Here is a 15000-nt window from a genome sequence, read left to right on the forward strand (position 1 = left end):
CAATTTCATTTCATTGTGTTGGATTATTTTCAGCCCAGATGTAAAGAGCATCTGATGGGTAATTAAAATCTGATGGATCTATAGATCTAGATTGGTTGCATTTGATATCTTAGAGCTTCAGTTTGACTTGCTGTACGAAACCCATTCAAAATTTCAGCAAATGGTTGGTCATCCTTCTGCCTCATGATATCAATAGGTTCTATCATTGTGAATTGTTGTAATTCGCAAACACTATTTTCTTGCATATTGGTGGTAGTTGATACATGTCACCAACAGCAAGAATGCTAAAGCCTGCAAACAGGTGTGCATTTGATGTGCCAACAATTTCTTTTAGTCTTTGGTGGATATGAAGCAAAGCAGTTGTAACAACCATGGAGATATCATCTATTATGATCAACTTGAGGTCAGCTTGTAACATTCTCATCTGTGTTCTCTTTTGGTCGGACATTGCAGGTAAATTATTACCAGTTTCTTTGGGGGTTGCCAACGTAAAGGCAGTGTTTATTGTTATCCCATCTATTTTAATAGCAGCAGCCCCAGTTACAGGTGCCATAAAAAGAACTGTAGATTATTCAGGGAAGATGTCTAAAGGTCTTTGTGACAGTGTGGTAGATTGTTTGGATCAAGTGACTTTTACCAGCACCTACTCCACCAGTTACAAATAAATATATTGGTTTTACTTCCTCAGGTTTTAGACTATTCACGAATTATGTCGTAAGCATTGTGCTGTCTTTTGTTCCATGATCTAGCTAACACACTCCCGTAGCTTATCATCACTGATTTGTGCTGGCTGGTTGTGTGTTGTTATTCCTAGATTTGAATGATTCTCAGTTTCTGATGATGAAACAACATGTGTAGGTAATTGTTCAATAAATGACTCATTTGGTGCTGAATCATCATCACTTCAGATTGTAAATCTGAATTTTCTTGATCATTCATAGAATCATAGCTGGAGTGGATGATATTGCCTTGGTTATTTCTAAGAAATTTAAGTGCTTCAGTAACAGCATCATCAGGCTCAAAATTCTTTCCGTTTCGTTCAGCTTGTACTTTATGCTCATAGAAGTTAGAAGCGTATGTTTGATTACTTCCTAAAAGGCTTGTTTTGACTCTCCATGGATAGTACAACATCAGGCGATGGTGAAAGTAAAGTGAGGAGAGCCTCTCATCTGAAACTCAATGCAGAGTGTGTAGTTTGCATTAGTTAGAAGAATTTCAGTGAAGATTGTTTTAACTCTGTATTTAAAGTGCTTATAGCAACAACAACAGGATTTAGATTTAGCATTAAACATTTTTCAGTATATGACAAAGCATCAACTTGTTCATTAGGGATGCTCTTGCCTTGTGTTCTTGCAATAATCTAAAAAAGTTCAGGCCGCCTTAGGTCAGCACAGGCTAATGTCAAACCATCTTGGTATTTCAAACTGTTTTACCATAGCCACTGCGTACTTCATACATAGATTTTTGCCAATAAAGACAGCCCAGTCAAAATGTTTTTGACTGGCTATAGTAATAGGCAGCAGGGGCCAAAGGATTTGCATGCTAGGAGGGTCCGGGGGCATGCTCCCCGGAAATGTTTGAGAATATTGGCTTCATATGGTTGCATCTGGTGCATTTTAGAGCAAGCTGAGCTCCTATCAGATGGCATTAAGATAACAGTAATGAATTGAGAGCCACACAAGACCTTCAGTTTTCAAATTAAAGTTATATTCCGCCAGAAGCATTATTGGAAATAAAGGATAACTATAGCACAAGCAAGTACTTCTCAACTTTGAAAGTGAGAAACTCAGTTGCTGAAAGTTGCCTCATAATACATTACAGAGTCAGTTAAACTGAAGGCTTTAGAGCTTCAAATCATTTGAGCATATATAATCTCAAAGCTATGGGTTCCCCGGGCTACATACTTGATACCGTACGAAAAAATTTAGAAATTTGCGGAGTCGCTGCGCCAACGTCGAGATCGTTTGGACGCCATCTTCTTTCTACCTGCAACAACCGTGACCGCTGACAATCCATTCGGCTCACTTTTCCACCCAATGGGCGCGTCCTGCAAAAGTGATCGTGTGCTGCTAGGGTTTACCTGGTGTATTTTTTAGTTACAATTTGAACTTGAAGTTTAGAAGAGACCTTATAGTGGCAACCCTGCGAGCAGAGTCTCTTTCGATCTTCCTAGATAAGTCGGGAAGAGGAAAGTAGACTCTGCTAGCCGGCTCAATCATGTTGAGCATGCGTTAAAAATTCAAACGTATTCTGGAGTCAGTCACGCGTGATTAGTAACCACAAAACCAAAACAAACAGGGATATTTTCGAACAACTCTGGCAAACACACGTCAAACAAGGAATCATTTCCTTCGTAGCTCAAGATAGTTCAGTAAGTTTTTAAATTGCCATTTCAATTTTTGCTGAAAAAATTAATAGGTTTCTCAATTCTGAGGCATGGCGATTGATCATGCGCACAAATTAAAAAAAAAAACGGGCTTGACTGGTCGAAACTGGACTGACTCATCCATTTCTTTGGATTAGCGGCAAATCAAAGAAAGTCAAGCCGGCTGGCAGAGTCTACTTTCCTCTTCCCGACTCTGCTCGCAGGGTAGAAGGTGGTAATACGCGCAACAAACCATCTCAACTTGTAACGCAACATTGTTGCGCGACAAGTTGCACGAAAAATGTTGCCCGTATTACTGGGCCTTACGGTGGTGTTCCAGGAATTTGTCTCAAAAATAAATAAGCCTGATCTTGACAAATGAGGTTTTGCAAACGTTGCATATTATTTGATGTTACTTGAGAAGCAGTAAGGGGCTGGCCTTGCTTTTTTTCTATGTCCAGCTGTGCACGCAAATGCGAACATTGCGAATTTTTCAAAAAATCGCAAACACTGAAAAGGGAACATTAGTTCCCGAGAAGAGTTGCGAATTTTGCGATTTTATCGATTCTTGCGGAAATTGCTAATTTTACGAAAAATCGGAAAAAACCCAGAACACTGAAAAGCTAGAGAACACTAGTCCCTAACAAGAGTCACGATTTTTGTGAAAAATCGCAAAAATCGCACAACACTAAAAGGCAAGAGAACACTAGTCCCCAACATGGTTGCGATTTCTGCAATTTTCACGATTTTTGCAAGAATAGACCTCTTTACAGTTGTGTGCTTAGTTACCTGGCTGCAAAATGAAAGGCTGGTGTTGACCTTGTTATGATACAGACCTCCCTCCTTTTCTTATGTTAATGATGTTGTCATGCTTATTAGTAAGAATTTTACATAAGAAAAGCAGGGAGGTTTCTATCAAAACAAGGTCAACTCCAGCCTCACTTACATCCATAGGCCAGGTAACTAAGCACACAACTGTAAAATGGACTTTTGCGAATTTTGCAAAAAATCGCTGAGCAGCCTGTGTTTTGACTTAGTCTAACTATGACGCCGATGCTGTTTTGAGCTTCTAGGATGGAGAAATCTATCTTGCCAGCAGCAAATACAAAGAGCTACAATGGTTTTTAAGTATCTGCACAGGTTGGCTCCGTTCCATTTCCATGCACAAACTATTATAAAAATGTATAGTGGCGCTGTACTTTGGAACAACTTTCCGTGAGAAGTAAGATCAGCACAGTCTCTAAGGCAGTTTAGACGCCTAATCAAAAAAGCGTGTTGAGTAAATAGGTTAAGTTAAGGCATTCTTGGAGAGCAACTCTTTTATGACAGTTTTATTGGGTGTATTGCTTGGGGGTAGTTCTAATTTGGTAGTTCTCATATAGTATTATTACTATGAATTCTTAATAAATATATGTTATTCACCGGCTGGGAGGTCCGTAAAACTGTGCCCGAGGTCTTGAGTATGGTTATTTTTTTCTGCCTTTTTTTTTTTCTGAAAATGAACATGGCAAACAGGTTTGCAAAAAGTCTTTCTACGCGCTCTACGTCGCACTGTCACAGCTGAAATTAACCGAAAAAAGCGCTCCGATCGCAAAACTCAAAGAAAAATGATAGATTAACGATAAAATAGAACTTCAAATAGATCTTGGTGCAATAAATGTAAAAAAACAAACATTTATATTTCATTGCAAACACAGAGAAATGAGCTAAACAAACTAAACAACAATGTTTGAAAAATTCGTACAAACAGGCGAATAATTTTCTACGTCTCAAAATGCTTTGTCTTGTTGAAAATGAAACGAAAGTTCTTAAAACAGGAGGAATAAATTTAGTGAAAAATATGCAAACATCATCATGCATTTTAAGAGGTGAAATCCACTGTTTCGTCGCGCCGTAGTAAAAACATTTTCAATTAGCCATGAGAGTTTCAGCACGAATTTCGGACCGTGGTCCGTATCGTAAAAAGCTGGACCGGCTACGAGCGCGCGATTAGCTAATCAGATTCAAGGATTTAGGATTCCGGCCCGCTAAGATGCTTCAGAAGAAAATAAACTTATTTTCTTTATGTTTTGAAATCCAATTTCTGTAAGTAAAGCAATTGCAGTTTCGTTAGGGTATGTGTTTTGTCTATTCGTGAGTTATTTTTTGTTGTTTTAATGCCTGGAAGTTGTCACCTTTTACGACATGTAAAGAAGGAATTGTTTTATATGTTCACACCACACACGACACTTTCAGTGAATCGTGAATTTTTGTTCCAGTTATTTTCAAAGTTCATTGCTTTCAGTTACTAATGATTGCTACGCTGCGAAACCCTTTGACACCCAAACCGGCCAGACGATTTTACTCTTCATTGGGGAACCCCCAGGAGTCGATGGGTTAATCACCCACTAGCCATTAAAAGCTCTGACAAACTAGAGAGAGATTCAAGGTTCATTGGTTTTGAAAGACAAGTTTAATGTTCGTTGGTTGTCTTGGCCCGTTTTAAACGTTACATTTTACATGTGCCGAATCTAATGCAAGTAAGAAAAACTCATTGTTTTCGCTCATTTGCATTAGATTCGGCACATGTAAAATGCGACGTTTAAAACGGGCATAAAACCTGCAGTGAATTATAATTATTATTTATGTCGCGAGGCGGTTAGCGCAATAATATCCAAGGTGTAAAATACCAAACTGTCGTCTGGGCTCCTGCTTGTTCGGAGTTGTGACCCGTCAGACAAATCGCGACTCTTGTCGGGGACTATTGTTTCTGGCTTTTCAGTGTTCTGCGATTCTTGTGATTTTTCGCAAAATTCGCAATTTTCGAATTTGCGTTGCAAACCTGGACATAAGAGTTTTTTGCAAAGCAATATTGATGCTATCTGATACTTTCTTCTGTTCTATGATGAACTGTCTTGTGTTGAATTACCTAACTGGTGACAACTTTATTTCTCGGTTGGCAAAGTAATCTATACTTTCCTTTTGAAAACAAAACAGGAAATGTTAGTTCTTCACATCGCTTGTCTACCATGAAGGAAACTGAATGTTTACTTTCGCCAGGTGCAATAGCATAGACTTTGTTTCCTTGAGCTGATACATTATCATTTTGCTTAACAGTTACAGGATAATCAGGTATTACAGACTGCAAGCAAGTTGTACTTGTTGGTGCTCGGTATTCATTTAAAGGATCATCATTTTCTTCATCTGCAGGTGTGCTGTCATTCTCATCGTATTCATTGTTCAAAGCAGTAGAGTGGTTGTATTATTCAAAGCTAAATCTTCTAAAGTAAACATCATTTTGTTGCAATGTATGCCTATCTGTATTGTCAATGTCTATACATGGGTTACTGGTATTCATTTCGAGCCAAATCAGAGCATTTAATATTAGTTTGAGGTCGCACAGCTTGAAAATAAACATGTTCCCTAAACTTTTTTTTTCTTCAGTTTCAACATGATTATACCCAACCTTTCAGGAGGACGTGGCAATGTACACGTACTACATGTTTGATCACATTCAACTGGTACATTGCATACTGCTCCTTTAATATTCCTCTGTTGGCCTTTAGGTATTACCACTATCTTTTCAAAAACTATCCTCTGCTATAAATATTTGGTCACGTTTTTCTAGTACTGAGAGTTCTGGTGGTTTTCTATCAACTTTCAGTTTCAATGATGAAATGGTATATGAAGTGAATCATATATGAACTGCGGATATGAAATCAAGTGAAGCTATGATCTTCGCAGTTATGAACGCAATTTTTACAATTGCGTAGGGAAGCCTGAAAATTTCAGGACTTAAACGGGGTTTGAACCCGTGACCTCGCGATTCCGGTCGCAGAGGAGAGCGTCGCACTAGAGCGTCGCACTGGAATCGCGAGGTCACGGGTTCAAACCCCGTTGAAGTCCTGAATTTTTCAGGCTTCCCTACGCAATTGTAAAAATTGCGTTCATACCTGCGAAGATCATAGCTTCACTTAACTTTCAGTTTATTACATATAGCTAGACATAATACCTGTCCTTTTGAAACTTTTGCATGGCATGTTTTACAAATGTTTGTCATCAAATAACTTTATATCAGTGAAAAGATGGTGTACGCTATATTTATTTTCTTTAAGTATATAGTGTTGGCATGTTATATAGTATTCTATTACAAATTGAACAAGTATAATTTGGCCCCCCTCTGATCTTTTTCTGAAATACTGATGTGTAGTGATCTGTTACGTAATGGCGATTATGTATGCACGTTATCATGTACGTAGCCTTGAATTAGTAGTGTGTTGACCCCAGTATTCCACCAGTGGTTTTGCCGCCAAGAAGAGTTCCTTTTGCAGTGAAGCCAAAGCTTGAGAGGGAATTACAACGACTCACAGAGCTACGTTGTAGGCGTCATCGCACCAGTTGACAAACCTACGAGCTGGGTAAGCAATATCGTCGTAGCCACAAAGTCATCAGGCGATCTTCCTGTGTGTATCGACCCTCTGCACCTCAACAACGCCCTACGTCATGAACATTATCCAATATCAGTTTAGTTAAGGTACGTGTATTGATCAAAGTCGACGTGAGAAATGGATACTGGCACGTGACCCTGGATGAGGGGTCTAGTAAACTGACGACGTTTGATACCCTGTTTGGCCGGTACCTGTGGAAAAGACTACCTTTTGGCTTGAGTGTTTCATCAAAGATATTCCAAAAACGTCTTAACCAGGCACTAGACCGTCTGGAAGGAATGCTGACACTGCATGACGACATGGTTATCTGCGGAGCAGGTAACACAGATGGAGAATCCATCAAAGATCACGACATCAGACACACAGCATTCCTTGAGCGCTGCAGAGGACCAGAAATTAAGCTCACTCCAACTAAGATCATGTTACGCCTTAAGGGAATCCCATACCTGGGACAGCACATCTCGAGTGATGGCTTGAAGCCAGATCCCAACAAAGGAAAAGGTATCAAAGAAATGCCCGAGCCTGAAGACGTTACAGCTGTCAGGAGACTTTGTGGATTTGTAAATTACCTGGCAAAGTTCCTTCTTGTTGTTGTTATCCGGGAGTTTGGATTGTCTACTTCCATATGTGGGCAAGTATCTCTTGAGCTATTTCTGCACTCGCGAGAAAAATTATAACAATTTTGTCAGGGAATTTAAAAAACACTTCGAAAATGCTCGAGGAGGATTATCCTGTGAAATTGACTGAATTTCGATCAGAAAAAACAGCAGAATGCCTTGCCATTTCGAGTACTTTTCTATGAAGCGTGGAGCTACGTCCCCAGCGAATTCAAGAGGAAAATACAGCTTCTACGCGTGGTGCTTACTTAGTTGTTTGAACTTTTAAATGGACCTCAATTAAGCAGTTCGCAATGGAAACAACAAGGCGAGATAGTTTAATTCGCTGCTTGCGCGGTAGTTGGTAAATAATGCAAGCGGTTAGTTTCATTGTGGCGCGTGCAATACACAGTTGCAGCATGTTCTTCATATCATATATCTTTATTTACCCTCGGATTTTTAGAGTAGCTTGGTGTAGCTAGTTTCTCCGAGCATTTACCCTCCCGACCATGATACAACACAGAAGACAGACCACAACACCGGGAACTACATGCCCTACTCTTTGCGACAAGTGTGTGGGTTCTTTTACGTCCCACAGGATTATGAACATTGAAGGGCTGTGAGACGGGACCTCCGGCTTATCGTCCTTATCCGAGAAGACTAGAGAGTCTAACCATTTGCAGGTGTAATTACAAAGGCAGCACTTTCTCCTCAGTTGTTTAAAGACCCTGAGTGTTGGTCCGGCCGGAATTGAACTCACGACCTCCCGCGTAACAGCCCGGTGCTCAACCAACTGAGCCACCGGTGCGCGGTGCGTCTCATTCTACGTTCCTAGAATTTCAAGTTTACCAAGCCTTCAAACGGTATTTTAATCCAACAACAATTTCTTCTTCCTCTTAATTAACACAAGCTGACCTTCTGACCTCTATAGTTTTCAACTTTTTCCCCGAAACGCAGTTTTTATTATCAGCGAGAAAATGAAATGAACAGCAATGGATTGTAATGAAGATCAGTATTGAAATGTTGCCGAAGACTTGCTATGCCTCTTTGTTCAGTGCCGCCAGCCTGAGCGGAAGACACGCAAACCAATATTTGAACAGAATTATCGATCTGAAGGTGGATTCGCTGTTCGTGATTCCTTACATTGTAGTCCAAGAAGTTATTTCTTCATTTTCCAGGAATGATAATACATTAATTCTGATCGTTCCAGCCGTTAAGCGAGGAATCCCCAATTTCGGTACTCTTCGCTACCATCCTAAGAGCAGATGGTTCAACAACGATGCCGTTTCCACTCGGTAACATGTTGCGAAGAGCAAGTCATGTACAAATAATCATAGAAACTGAAATTCTAAAAAACATAGCTTATTTTTCCGTGGAAAACAGAATGGTGTAGCCCATATGATGTCATAGAGTTTCGTGGGCAGTGAAAATGGTGACTGAAGTAATGTGGACGCGCAGAGTAAAGTGGGTGAGAAAGGCTCTTTAAGATAGGGATATGATTCAAAGGCAGAATGATGAAGCCTCGCTAGGAGTACTAGAGTAGTAAAAGGAACAAAATACATTTATGTAAGACGACTTTTCCATCCCCGTTTTCGATGAAAGATTTGAATTGTTTTTAGCCGTTAAAAAATCATATGACATTTCAGTTGAAAGAGCGAGTAAAAGTTAAGCATGTAGATTTTAAGTTAACGTCGATTGGATAAATGCTTCCCCGTAAAACAAAAATATGCCAATTAATGAGCTTGGTCAAATCTTAACACACTGGAGTCAAGAGTATTTTAGCTTATTGTCATGTGATGACGAACATTTTCAACAATATCAACAGCAACAACCCGAAATTTTCGTAAAGGTGACAAATTGAGCAAGCGCCAGGAAAAATGCAGTCAAAAGGACGCCAACAAGGACATTGGCACGGTATTCAAACGTCAATTATAGAGAAGAAGTCGTAAGGCTCAAGTTACTGTGCAACAACAACATATGCTGCAACTTGAAAGTCAGCTACAGGGTCAGAGCAATGAGCATTAAGTCTTCGAGCCCTGTAACGGGACCTCGATCGTCCGGATAGAACTGAGTTCTATCCAGACGATCGCGGTCATTTCAGTCTCCCGGGTTGTTAGCGATCGTCTGGGTAGTGTTTGGATTTATTTACTTGCAAATGTTTAAGGGATACTGTCACGGTCTGCGCTGCTTGCTTGATTACCAATAGGAACGCCAATCGATGACAATTCATGAAATGTGCCGCTACTTTTGTGTGAGTGTCACTTGGTCATTGATTGGGTGATGCCAGTCGATGCCAATTAATTAACCGTAATCGATTGCCATTGATTGATCGATTGGTTTTCCGATCATTGATTTCCATCGATTGTTCAGGCCTTGTTAACAAGGATCGAAGTCCATCTTCTTGGTTCATTTCTAGCTGGTTGCCTTAATGTCAGAGACCACCACATCATCGTTTGTTCATAATGCGCTTATCAAATCAAAACTTGACTATTTTCTGTGCCCCGGGAGTGGAGAATTTGACGGGTAAGGCCCTCCCGGGGGTGGGGAATTTGACCTTTGCCTGGGTGGGATGGGATGGGGAAAATTGTACTGGAAGCGTCAGGCTCGTGCACAGAAGTCGCTAACCGCTGTAAACACGTGTTTGGACGAGACGGAAGAATTTAAATAATAATAATAATAATAATAATAATAATAATAATAATAATAATAATAATAATAATAATAACCTTTATTAACGTGTTATGTGTATCTGGCTCTAATTGGATACACTTGAGTGTTGAAGAAGTCCAAACGTGGTTAACGAATAATGAGAATAATTTACAAAATGTTTCGCACGTATGGAGTCCGTTTGGACGTTCAAATAAGGTTTGAATTTCTTGATGGAAAGCATTTCAAACACTAAACAATAAAATTTTCCTTGACACTTTCTCAGAATCTTGTAATTTTTTTTTCTTGCTGATAAGGGGGAGGGGGACTGCAGTGTGGGAGGTAAATTAATAACGCCCCAATAGGGTGAAGTGTCTCCACTAATTTTGCAACTTGTTGTCTGATTGATTCCAATAATATTGCCACTCCGGATTTGAATCCTATAGCGAGTATTTTCAACACAGAAAAGCAGAAACAATCGTTAGATATCGTATAAGCTTTGAAACATTTCAGAACTTTGCACGCAAGGTGCAAAGCACATTGTACCAAACACAAAACGATATTTATTATTGACATACGGTGGCATCGACGTTCAAGTGTTTGGACTTATCATCGCTAACAGAAGACTCCGTACCAAATAGTAAAGCGAGCAAAGTATTTTCCACTGCAGATCTGATGCTCCAAAAGTTACACATGGCTCGTATTATGTAACACAATACTATTTATTGTGTTCCCAGGTTACGTCAACGGCGATGGTAGCGTTACAGTTGAAAATCGTATCTTCCAGGAAACAGCACAATTCAACTAGTGCTTTCTTTTCTGCTCAATCCAATACATTACCAGATGATTCACACACGTGAGAAATCCGACGATCCAAGCACAGTCTACCATCGCAACAGCAAGAAATATAATATCATATTATATCCTCAGCAAAAAACTGTGGGAGACCGTGTAGACCGTTTCGTGTAAATGTCATAATGCGCCGATCAACTCGAAACCTCAACCCAAATTCAAATTCAAATTCCCGCCCCCTCGGGCCAAAATGGTGTTCAAACGCCTTACGCTATCGTCGGATTTGTCTGTCATACCCTGCTAAAGAACAATCGTCGTCGGCCCCTGTGGTCTAAATAAAGCTTGTTTATAAACATGCTAACACATGTTTCGTGACCCTTTATTTGATGATGCCGTTTTTACCAGACTTGAGCTACTACAAAAACACAATTTTAATATTGAATCTATTAAAAATGGCTTTAAAATTAAATTAATTAAGTCGGACAATGTCAATAAGGAAGTATAAGCTGCTCTAACCCCGAAACACGGCAAAGGGAGGGAACTGTATACTTATCAACAGCAGAGCCTAGAGTGTTTACGACTCCATGTATTTTAAATTGTTCAGTGTCGGTTGATTATTACCTCTAACAGAAACTTTCAGCATTCAGAGCTTTAACAATGAAATGGAGGGTGTGAAAACGCACCACATTGTATTCACTCTGTAGTATGACAAAGACGAATTACGCAGCCCAAATTCCTTTGCAGACAACTTTTGAAGATCTTTTTTGTAAGCCAATCGCTCACAAATGCTATGTCTCTTCCTTTCAACACTTCCATCTCGTCCATATAAGTGTTTTATAGCTGTTAGCGACTTCGGCACCCGAAAAAACAAATCCTGACACTTCCGGTTCAATTGTCCCCACCCCAAGCAGGCAAAGGTCAAATTCCCCACTTCCCGGGCACCGAAGATAGTCAATTGCCTGGGGTAGGGAAGGGGAGGGGGGTGTGTTGAAGTTTCGATTTGATCGGCGCATAATGTTGAGCCGGTACAAATTTGTTCACTTTTGTATCTCATTGTAAAACAAATCTCACAAAGGAATTAGCACAATCGGGTGGTTCCTTTTGAGCATTCTGCTCAGTCGGTCATTCCAAAGAATATGGAATGTAGCCTGTACTCGACACGTCACTTAGAAGTCTCGCTTCTAAGCGTTAGCAATCCCTTTCTCTGGAAGCAGACTAACCTGAAAGCAATAAGTAATGTTACAAATGGACCTCTATGAAGATGTATCTTTGTATGACAATGTTTGCTAGGAATTGATTTTTCTGAAAGTGGATGTTGCCTTTTAATAGCATGCGATCGCAGTTAAAGGAGAGGTAATGTCTGTTTCTCATACATAAAACAACAGCTAATTTCGTACATGTTGCGTGTGTTTTAGATGCCTTGTGTCGACCGAAATATACTTGTTTAAGGCAAATTATTTCGAAATCGGTTCCAGGATATTTTTAGCGTACTATAAAAATCGAAAGGATGGAAATCACACCTTTTGATCTACCAAATTATGTGTATTTTCGACTGGGCTAACGGAAAGCACAGAAATGACTTGACTTTACGTCATACCGAGACCCCGCCAAAATCCAGGCGTCAATTTAATTTTGCACGTGTAATTTACTAGGGTAGCTATTGTTCTCAGACTCCAAAACAATCGCTACACTGGTGAATTACACTTGCAAACGTTTTATTAAATTGACCCCAGTTTATCGCTGGCCATTTTCCATTCCCAGCAGATCAGAGAATTAAACCTCCTTTTTTTTTCGAAATACCATATTAAACGGAAAAGATATACGCCTTCCCGTATCAATAAACAAAGTGACCGTATGGCAATACAGTGACAACCAACTCAGACAACAAGTTGCAAAATTGTTGGGACACTCCTGTTAGAAAACACCTTTTCCAGCTTCCAATACCCGCCCTAGAATTTCAACCTTTCCCACTTGCCCTCCCCTCTCCCCCTTTCAATGTTGACTGTTTAAGTTTTCAGCATATTTTTGTGTAGCTAGGAACACTGATAAGGGGAGGGAGGGGGGCTGCAGTCTGGGAAATAACAGGTAAATTAATAATGCCCCAAGGAGGTGTCCACTACTTTTGCAACTTGCCGTAGTAGTAGTAGTAGTAGTAGTAGTCGTAGTAGTAGTAGTACGAGACGTGTTGATAAGATGATGATAATGAAGCATCGTTCTTCATGTTCACTGTTTACACACGTTGACATAGAATCTCCTTTGAAATACACTTTTGGTCATTATTGTTCACAGGCAAGTGTTTCTGCAGGTGGTAAATTTGCATTGGCAAATTAATAACAATGGGTGAGGTGATGATCAAGTTTTTAATGATGTGCTATTTGAAATCGTTCCTGTTATTTTCTATGTGTAGGATTTTTGCTTTCAACATCTGACGCTTCAGACACTGGCGCTATACGCAAGTTTGGCCGTGATGGGTTGTTACAACTCCACGTCAGGCTTCCATCTTCATGCGTTACATCATATCCGTCACCATCAGAATCATCTAATGGATCACCTGTGACATCTCCAATATCATCTCCATCATTTCCTCAGAGATCTATCAAATGGGCTTTCAGACCACACGGTCGGTCTATGAGTGTGTGTGAGTGGCTCAGAAGGTTACGGCTTCACAAGTACTCCCATGTGTTTAAAGGGAAGACCTTTGATGAGGTCAGTAGCAACCTTTATTTTGTTACCATCATCACCATTAATTGCTGTTGTCCATTAATGGTTGTTGTTGTTGGTGATGGTTTTTTTGGTCAATGGAATCATACCTGGTGATTAGAAATGTATTTCGTCCTGGCTATAATCTTCTTCAGTACATGTACAGCAGACCTGAGGAACATCAGTTCCGTGAGGTTGTTACCTGACGTCAAGTCAGTATACATGAATTGATTGGTAATTGGTTCGAATTTATTGGAGTTGATTGTCTTTTTTGCTAGATGTTAAAGCTTTCAGACGCAGACATTGAAAAACTTGGTCTAACAACTGGAGCAAGACGAAAATTAAGAGTTAATCTAGAAATACTCCGGTAAGTTAAAAGGTCATTTGAAGTTTACACAAAAATTTGGTTTTATCAACGGAGTTGATAATGTAAATTGGCCACCGTAGAGATCTTCCAAATCGGCACCCTTAATCCTCACGGTATTAACGAACGCTTTTCATTTAACTAATACATTCCTATTTTTCACGTTGCCATGTTACCACCAATAGCGTAGCTCCTACTCTACTATAAAAACTACACGTAACCCATAATTCCTCAATTTGCTCTGACGAAGGGCTAACGCTCGAAACGTCAGCTTTTAGAATCTCTGTACGGTGGCCAATTTACGTTATCAACTCCATTGATAAAACCAAATTTTTGTATACTACTTTCCCACCGACGCAGCACCACAGTTTCTTTAGAAACTACCCCCTTCATTCATTTGAAGTTTAGGTCGTGCTGTGAGGGTACCATTGTACCCTCAAGCACAACTATGCAGCTACGAATTGTATAAAAAATACTATCATGTAACGTGAGTATTTTAAAAGACGTTTCCTGGACATTCATATTAATATTTAAGTGTCGTCTTTTACGAGCGTGAATACGATTTGTGTTTTTGAAGTTTGTTATTTTAAGTTATTTTCCGTTTGTTGATTGCTGTCGTTTTGTTGCTAGGGCCAGAGGTTCTTTTACCTCCAGTGGTTTAACAATAGTGGACATAGTTCCCTCTCTCCCATCTGATTTCACCCAAGTCTCTGCTGACTTCCCTCTATGCTGCAGTGGCGCAGCAGATAATGAGATTTTACATAGCTTCAGTGAACTGAGTGATAGTGCAAGCGATTGTGGGAGTGATATGCTGTCTGAACGAGGATGCATCCAGGTTTGTAAGGTCAAGGACTATTGATGAAGCAACTTGAGCAGTTGGCTTGATCGCTCAGATATTAAAACAAGGACAAGTGCAATTGGTCAACTCTCTATCAACGTTTGATTGAGGGCTTTGAATCCTTTCCGTCTCCATAAAAACTCCACTTTGTGTATACTAACTCGCTCTTCATTGATCGGTTAATGAGGCTCAAACCATTTTCAACATCGCATAAATTAGGGCCAAGTTGGACCATGCCCGTCCCCATTCTCGTCACCAGAGCCTCGGATAGA

The 15000-nt window shown here is 39.9% G+C and overlaps 1 protein-coding gene across 9 annotated transcripts in view; it reads left to right on the forward strand.

Moving 5' to 3' along the window:
• Positions 1-15000, forward strand: part of LOC138019970 (zinc finger CCHC domain-containing protein 14-like) — a 129106-nt gene that overhangs the window by 78962 nt on the left and 35144 nt on the right. For 8 of the 9 annotated variants that reach the window (XR_011126281.1, XR_011126278.1, XR_011126280.1 and 5 more), the window contains exons 8-10: positions 13234-13532; positions 13805-13893; positions 14521-14725. Coding sequence is in view for 5 of the 9 variants with exons in the window: in XM_068866950.1 (XP_068723051.1) it covers positions 13234-13532; positions 13805-13893; positions 14521-14725 (593 nt within the window). In the remaining 4 variants the exon portion in view is untranslated. Of the gene's footprint in view, positions 1-13233; positions 13533-13804; positions 13894-14520 lie in introns of all 9 variants that reach the window. The other variant, XM_068866954.1, reaches the window with a different exon arrangement.

Source organism: Montipora capricornis, chromosome 10 (genome assembly GCF_036669925.1).
Source record: "Montipora capricornis isolate CH-2021 chromosome 10, ASM3666992v2, whole genome shotgun sequence".
Classification (NCBI taxonomy): domain Eukaryota; kingdom Metazoa; phylum Cnidaria; class Anthozoa; order Scleractinia; family Acroporidae; genus Montipora; species Montipora capricornis.